This window comes from Oculina patagonica, chromosome 6 (genome assembly GCF_052425735.1).
Source record: "Oculina patagonica isolate OP01 chromosome 6, crgOcupat, whole genome shotgun sequence".
Classification (NCBI taxonomy): domain Eukaryota; kingdom Metazoa; phylum Cnidaria; class Anthozoa; order Scleractinia; family Oculinidae; genus Oculina; species Oculina patagonica.
The window spans coordinates 8,641,876-8,650,365 of NC_135763.1; the positions used below are offsets into that span (position 1 = coordinate 8,641,876).

The following is an 8,490-nucleotide window of genomic DNA, read 5'->3' on the forward strand; positions in this document are numbered from 1 at the left end:
TTGTAATTGTGGTCTTTTTATTGATTTCACTTAGTCAGTTATGATAGCCGCGATCATCAAAGTTAGTCTTCTAGTCGCTCAAAGTTGAGCATTGCAGTGTTGGAGTGTTACAAACCAAGAGATCCAGTCTTCAGGTACAACAATATTTTCAGTTGTATAACGGGAAAGTAATATTAAGCCAGATAACATGCGAAAAAATTCCCAAATTATTTGGGTAAAGAGGGGAAAAATCCCTAAATTTCTCGACAAAAGGAAGCTTAACGTTCCGCTTCCAACAGGCAAGACGATGGGCGGCTAAAAGAAAAAAGCTTCCACGTCCACAATATACACATCTGCACAGTGGTTGATTAGAAGCCCATTCTTATCTGAAACCACCATACATTGGAGAAGAAGCCTGTCAAGTCCTTGAAAGAATTACGGCGCCTTTAAGCCTTTTTTCATACGGGGCTGGTTCCACATAGTGGGCCAGGTCTGCTACAGGACCGAAAAAAGGTCTGTTTATTCGGGAACGATCCGTTTGTACCCGGTCCGTGTGAACGTTCATAGCCTAAAGTTTTGTCTGTTTTGAAAAAAAATTGTCTTAATAGAATCATGCAGGTTGCAGGCGGGCAATTGGGCAATGATAGTTGTTTTAGGTTTACCTTGTTGGAAAAAGGTGCTAGGTTACCATTTATGTTGTGAAGCTTAATATTATTTTTTAGAATCAAGTAATTTTAGTTCATGCACATTAATTGGCGTGATCTTGTAGCTAACGTGCGAGTGTCGTGATTCAAGGGCCCTACAGCCAACACAAAGATTTCATGTTGTTTATCTTAGTTTAATCAGAGCAACAATAGCTTCCATCGGTGACCATGTTTGGTTTGTCTACTGACCTTGGTTTGGACCTCCACGTAAGTTCCAGACTTCCAGTGAATGTTATAGTCTCTTGTTGTATTAGTTTTAGTCCTTTTCGAATTTGTCATTGGACATTTGCTCTTAACCTTCGTGTTGGTTATTCATGTAGGTCTGTTGGTATTCGCAAAATTCAGGGGCACCCAACGGAATATTTCGTTAAAATATCTGTTCGGAAGACGATTAGAGATCTAGAATTTTCGGAACATTCATTGTAAATTTTTTTGCTTGCCTGCCTTTCCTACGATTTTCGAATATCTAAAAAATGGTATAACTGTTCATTTTTAACGGATTTTTTACTCTAAAAAGGTCACCTAGAATTTTCGGGAGCCTTTCTCTGGCTGGAATTTTCGAAAAGGTAAGTTTTGATCCCTATAACTTTCGGATCACTAGACTTTCAGCTAGAAAACCCGAACAGATAAAAAAATTTTAGGGGATAAAAATATGCCTATATCTACCGTTTAAATACTAAAATACGTTCAATGGTGCTATCTTTAAGTGGTTTTGAACTATATTCTCGATGGGTGCCCCTGAAAATTGTCTCGAGTTACGCAAGGTCACCGAGATTCGTACCCCAACATGTCTACAATTTTGCTATAATTATATAGTTAATAAACCTTCGAGGTTGCATTTAGTTGAAAGTCTACCAAAGTAATAGCAGTATTCAAAATTGTTGTCCACAAAATGTTACTAAACTTGTCCGCAGAGACCCAGGCTAAATAATTTTTAATTTCTCTCTTGTTTTGGTATTCTCTTGACAAGACATAGGAAGAACATCCATACACAAGAAGGACATAAATTATTCACAAAGGAAAACAAAACATCTATTCCACATTGCCAAGTTACCAACCTTACTGAGCTGATGTAAGTAAAAAAAATACATATTAACTGAACCCGGTGGAGGAAGGTGCCAAAAATATTTGTTAAAATTAAGGCATGGACCTCCCTTAATTGCACATAAAAGGTAGGGTGTACTTTATCTTCTGAGGCCTTAGCCGATAACCTAAGATGTTGCAAATGTCGTCATATTTATGTGAATGACGTATACAAAATAAGTCACGTGACTTGTTGCAGCCAGGATGCCTTTGAGGAAAAATGGCGCCAGATTATACCAACAGTTATTTAAATTAGCTGCAACCTGGATAAGTGGAATGGATAGCAACAAAGATGTGTACCCATAAATTGTTAAGTATTTCATTAATGTTGTAAATAAACGGTGTTTTGTACTAGTGCCCAGTCGCCCATTAAAAGTGATTTCTAGTTCCTGGTTTCTAGACCTGACTGTCTTATAAACTTCATAAACGTAATAGCATCCTTCAGAAAATAACAAAAAACTGCTCCCATTTTTGCTAAGAGAAATTTTGAGCTAAAATAACAGGTGATGAATCCCCTGGCTAGAGCCTAGATGGTTGTTTTTCAAGTGGTAAAATTATGGTAAGGATTGTATTTAGTTAAATAAAATTTATATCCGTATAGGTTCTCCCCTACCCCTCTCCCCTTTAGTAAAACTATCACTTTTAGGGACGGACCATTTTTTTGGAGGGGTGGGGGGTTGGGGGTATGAAAAATATTGAAAAAATTGCTTGCTTGCAGGGCCAAGAATGACAAAATCCATCAGTTGCAAACACAATATGTAAAAAAACATAGTGTGCATTTTGAAAAAAAAATGTTAAGCTTTTAATACCCCCCTCCAAGAAAATAATGGCCCGTCCCTTACTTTACTAGGGGGAAATTCCAAGCCTGTCTCCATAAAGTCATCATCCCTTTGTTTCTAACCGTTGGGTTCTGCATCGTAGTCATCGCTGGCACTTGCGGTGACGGAAAATGTTCTGCTACATCTCGCTTCATTATTGGAGAGAACATGGTCGATGGTTATGCTCTGATTGGACATGTCTTTGAAAATGTGTCTGTGGTAGGAGTGTTAAATTGCTATCAATCATGTCGACCAAACTGTCGATGCATTTCGTTCAATTTCCTGACAAATGTGGATCGGGACAACTGTCAGCTGAATGAAGAAAACAGACATCTGAAGCCTGGTGCGCTGAAGCCAAAGAAAGGCTCGAAGTACTATGATGTGGTTATTGTCTACAGTGTTAAGGTAAGAAGAATCTCGGGGAAGGGGGAAGAGAATTATTTTACTTTTTTACGCGCGCCATAGTTTTTCTGAGTCTTTTCTGCAGTAAGTATCATTTAACTCCTCAAATGTACCAAGGTAATGAGGGAAGCAGGGATGGCGCAGTGGTGAGAGCGCTCACCTCCCACCAATGTGGCCCGGGTTTGATTCCCGTACTTGGCGTCATATTTGGGTTGAGTCTATTGTTGGTTCTCGTCCTTGCTTCAACGGTTTTTTTTTCGGGTTCTCCGGTTTTCTAGCTTTAATCCTCACCGTGTCTAAATAAAGGTATTGCAATTCGAATTCTCCCAAATAGTACTGAACGAATTTGTAAAGGATGATAGGAAGAATTCGTTTGTTGCTACACTAACAAGATGTATTTATTTCCTTCTCCGAGCCAGACTGCGTCTTCCTCGTCTCCTTGTACACAGTGTTTTAACCGTTGTTGCAGTGATCAGCCGTGCCTTAACGGAGGGACATGTCGTGAAAACTGTGAGGCGAATGAAAAACGATTCATCTGTGATTGCCCTCCAGGATTTACTGGCCAATTGTGTGAAACTTACGGTACGAAATGAATATGTTTGTTTAAATTTTTGTACTACTTACGTTGTTTGTCGCCACCTTTTCGGTGCATTGATGTGAGAATCAAGACTTTTGTGGACAGTATCAGAGAAATCTTAGTCGCGGCACAATGGTCGCACACCAGCAATGAGCTCGACCCCACAGCTCCTCGGTCTTATGCAGGCTAGGAGAGAAGAGCCCTGTGTTCGAGATTTAGACAAGGGCATTCTAGTTAAGGCTGTCCATTTTTAGCAACTTTTATGATTTGGAGCAACTTTTAGTCCTTCGAGCAACTTTTCGGATTTCGTGCAACTTTTTTCTTTTTTGAATAGCTTTCTTGCTTTTTTAAGGCAATTTGTAACGAAAAACCGCCCATTCAAGTTCTAATTTTAAGCATCAGTTGCTTTTATGCATGATTTTGCGTAAAATACCTTTTGTAAACAAAAAACACAATTCCCCTGATGGTCTGCCTGTGGTAGCAGCCGAAGGTGGTCAACGGATATGCTGAAAAATTCAAAATAGCGGAGCCGAGTGATTATTCAAGCTCGAATGAAGATGATGAATATTCTGATTCTTTAGAAGTAGCAGCTAGTGCTGGAGCTACATTAAGTACTCCAGAAAAAGCCAGTATCTCTCTCAGTGGTTATCCTAAAAGAAAGCCAATACAGAGAATCAGATTTTTATGATTTGGGTTGAGAGATACTCAGTCTTACAATATTGATGAGTCAGTATGAGCCAAGCTTTTATTAGACGCCCCCTCTAATAAACGCCCCGTTTCTTATAGACGCCCCTTACCAAGAATCGTCTTAAAAAACCAAGGTGAAGCTCAAAAATCACGCAATTAATTTGGTTTCTTACTTGACTGGAAGATCAAAGAGACCAACTTTGGATGCCAACATGGTGGACTCTGATGACGATAAAGACATCGATATCGGACAATGAACGACATTTCCCGGCTTTGCATAAGCACAGATTAGATTAGTCTCCTATATCCACAAACTCTGTTTTCTATATGAAATGAATATATGAAAGTCATATATTTGTACTGCGGATATACATTTTAAGCAAATGCAAGATCATTACAGTAATGTACTCAATTTAAGCAGTTGAGAAAAGCAAGCCTAAAAAAAAAAAAATTCTGGCTTGAACGGGAATCGAACCCATGACCTCTGCGATTCCCGTTCAAGCCTGATTTTTTTTTTATTTCAAGCTTGCTTTTCTCAACTGCTTAAGTTTAGTACATTACTGCGATGATCTTTCATTTGCTCTGTTTTCTATCTTACTCCGCAAGCAAACTACGCGTCTTACTTGTTTTGTTGACGTTGATATACTTTAAGTGAAATAAAAGCCTCTCTCTAATAAACGCCTCATATCTATTCAACGCCCCCTCTTTGAACCCTAAAATTTAATAGACGCCCCGGGCGTTTATTAGATCAGTTACGTTATCAGAAACCTATAAGAGTTGAAACGGGTAACTCGTTATGATTCACATTGTACAAACGAGCGTTAGCACATTTGTTTCCATTTGGAAAATCATGAGAGAACATCAACCAATTAAAGTTGTACTATTTGGATTAAATTCACAGCGCACGCTAGCTCGCGCTCGATGGCGTAATTTTGTTTTTTCCTGAAAAAAGTTAAATTTGGTTAAATTCTCCTCTTAAATGTTCTTGTGTCATTACGTGTATATGTAAAGCATTCGCGTACAAACTCGTCGTGTTTCCAAATATGGTACTTGGAAAAACTGACTATTCAAACGCTGTGAACGTGCGTTACACGTTTCACCCCTTGTGAGTTTCTGGAGGTATTGGTATACGGTCCTGACAGAAAACCATATTTTTACGATTCTATACACTTTTAAGGCTGCAAATTACAAGAAGCCTTCGGTTTGGAAAGCGGTGCAATCCTCGATGCTCAAATTACTGCCTCTTCGGAATATAGCAACGAAGACACCGCCAGTCACGGCAGATTACATGGGTCAACGGCTTGGTCGTCTAAAACAAAAAATGTCAATGAATGGCTTCAGATTGATTTGGGTGGTAACCATGGTAACAACCCCATAGTCACACGATCGAGTAGCAACGCAGGGACAAGGCGACACCTCATGGGACGAATGGGTTACCGTTTACAAACTGGCGCACAGTAACGATGGAGTGAACTTCCAGTACTACAGGGAACAAGGTCAAACCCAAGACAAGGTTAGTAAGTTCAGCAAAATATCGATTAACCTTTATTTTTTTCTTAATTAAAAGTCTAATCAGTTTTATTTTAAGAAGGTCTAGAAAATATAAGAACACGTGGTGGTCTAATGGTAAGTGGTCCGGATTCGAGCCCTGGCCGGGGCACTGCGCTCTCTCAGTGCCTCTCTTCACTCAGGTGTATAAATGGGTGGGTACCATCGGGGGGTAACCCTGCGATGGACTAGCATCCCATCCACGGTGGAGAAGAAATACTCCTAGTCGCTTCATGCTACGGAAACTGGGATAAGATGCGGCCTGAAAACTTCTTGTTTTATAAAGGGAGATAATGCCGATGCCCTAATGGATTCGGCTGTGTCGTGCAATTTTCCGTATCACTGTTGGCAAGGAACAAGACAGTCCAAAATACCTCGGGAGGGAGGGGAGAGGGCTTAGTGCTGCTCAGATGTTTGCTATGTGCATACGTAACATTTTTCAATCTTACCAACTTAGACGTTTGTTGGAAATCAAGACCGGGTCACGGTTGTGTCACATGACCTAAACCCACCAATCACGGCACGTTATATCCGTTTTCGACCAGTAGCTTGGCATGAGTGGATAGCAATGAGAGTGGAGCTGTATGGTTGCTAAGGTAACGCGGTAAGTTGTCCATCTTTTGTGTTTTTTTAGTCGAAACTGTATGTCTCGCTCCGCTCAAGAGTGTAAATGGTTACGGATTTTCTCTTGGCCATATCTGAAGGGGCGTTCAAATTTCAACCCCAAAAGGTCGTGGCCTTGCTTGGGGCTTTCATATGAATACACGAGTGTTTATTGACCTCAAGCATCTTGTCTTCTCCACAGGTATTTGAAAGAAAAGTGGATTGTTATTTTGTTGCTGTGCACTGTACATATTCAGCTGAATATTATACCTTTATTGCACGAGATCATGAAATTAACGTTTGTATTTACTGATTTGCACACCTACTCCTGTTAGTATTCAGTCACCTCAGAAAAGCCAACAGTAACATTTATAAGCATTGAAAAATGCACGCTGAATCGTACAAGAATTTTGTGCTGTCATGCACCCTATTATCTAACTGTAGAGTTCTTAATGGTGATTGCTTACATCAATGAGAAGGTTACATCAGATTTATATTAGATCAACAATAAATGCTGTTGAAACCAAACTGGCTTTTGATTTTTTGAATCGTTCGAGAAGAGTTAGAGGAGAACTGGAAACTAGAAACGAAAACCTGAGCCCGGTTGCATAAAGCGTCCACAGGTGCTCACTTAAGTAAGACACTTACGAATCTGCTTTGGGTATACTTATGGGTGTTGCATGGAACATACTTAGCGCACTCCTAAGTGTCTGCCTTTCGGATTCACTTACGGGCACACTTAACTTTGTGTTATGGTGACTTTATTAATTAAACCGATTGCATTTTTTTGTTCATCTGAGATATGTATAAAGGCTTGACTTTCTACGTTTGAGATTAAATGAGAAAACAAATTATTGGTAATGATTCTCAAACGTGATTTTACTTCAATATCTGGTGGCAATCTATGTTGCTGTTTATTTTGTCGATGACGAGTTTAAAGCGCATTTTAAGTAATAAATAAAGAAAAAAAAACCTTCCCTTTCACCTCTCAGAAAAAGTTCTCGTTAACTTCATAGAAGATACGGGAAACTTACGTCCTTTTTCACGTAATTAAAGTTTTATGCAACACCCGCAATTTCTGTTGCGAAAATGGTAAGTGCAGTCACTTACGTGTACTCCGTAAATGGACCTCTTAAGTGATTTAATCAATGCAACTCGCTTTAGTTACGAGTACACCTTCGTATACTCGTAACTTTAGCGAGTTGCACTGATTAATTCACTTAAGAAAACCCATATGAAATTTCCCGCCAGTGTGACGCGCGCATCCCAATGAACGGTGTCACGTGGTCGTACGTCGACTAAAGCGCGTGAACACCCACGCTGCCGCACCTGCCAGTACACCACGTTCAATGTACATGTTCGCGGACCAAAGTGCTCAGCTACCATCCGCGAGCACTTCTTATACTTAATCGTACCTTTTTGGTACGCTTTGGTGGCATATCAGGCGAGTTTGGTCAAGCCATGGTTCGTATTTTGGCGAGACGCAGTCGAGCCAAAATACCCATGGCGAGACCAAACGAGCCTGATATGCAGCCGAAGCATACCAAAAAGGTACGATTAGGTATTTACCGTACCCAACTTCATCCTAAACTCCGGTTATATTTATCGCTCTGTTGATGCCATGCTTGCAAGGTAAGAACTGCAAATTGTGTTGACTAGGTCAACACAATTGAGAAGTCGTCGTTCGAGGTGTCAGAGTGGCTTGTTGATGTTAGATCTACTCGGCTTCGCATTGTAATTGTTTACAGGCCGCCTTATTCACCTGTTCATCCAGTTTCAATTGGTACATTCTTTGCAGAATTTTCTCACTACCTCGAATCCGTTGTTATGTCCAACGAACCGCTGGTCCTCTTGGGCGACTTTAACATACATGTTGACGTGCCTACTGACATGGATGCCATACAGTTTAGAGATCTCTTGGATTCAATGGGCCTGCAACAACATGTAAAACGACCCACCCATATTCATGGTCACACCCTTGATTTACTCATCACCCGTCAGTCTGATGAAATAATAGTGAAAGAGCCAGAGACAGAGAGATATTTCTCAGATCATGCGGTCGTCCTATCTCATCTTAGGACAGCTGTGC

At 40.3% G+C, this 8,490-nt stretch overlaps 1 protein-coding gene and 1 pseudogene across 2 annotated transcripts in view; both read left to right on the plus strand.

The window, feature by feature from the left end:
- Window positions 1-1,077: 1,077 nt before the first annotated feature.
- Window positions 1,078-6,834, plus strand: LOC144658448 (lactadherin-like; annotated as a pseudogene). Its single transcript, XR_013571720.1, has 6 exons — window positions 1,078-1,755; window positions 2,617-2,989; window positions 3,406-3,568; window positions 5,428-5,763; window positions 6,256-6,402; window positions 6,604-6,834. The product of XR_013571720.1 is annotated as a lactadherin-like (transcript).
- A 1,394-nt stretch (window positions 6,835-8,228) lies between these two features.
- The window catches only part of LOC144657833 (uncharacterized), a 1,242-nt gene continuing 980 nt past the window's right edge, over window positions 8,229-8,490 (plus strand). The window contains exon 1 of the mRNA XM_078518197.1: window positions 8,229-8,490. This exon is cut by the window's right edge and continues 980 nt beyond it. Within this exon, the coding sequence (XP_078374323.1) occupies window positions 8,229-8,490 (262 nt within the window).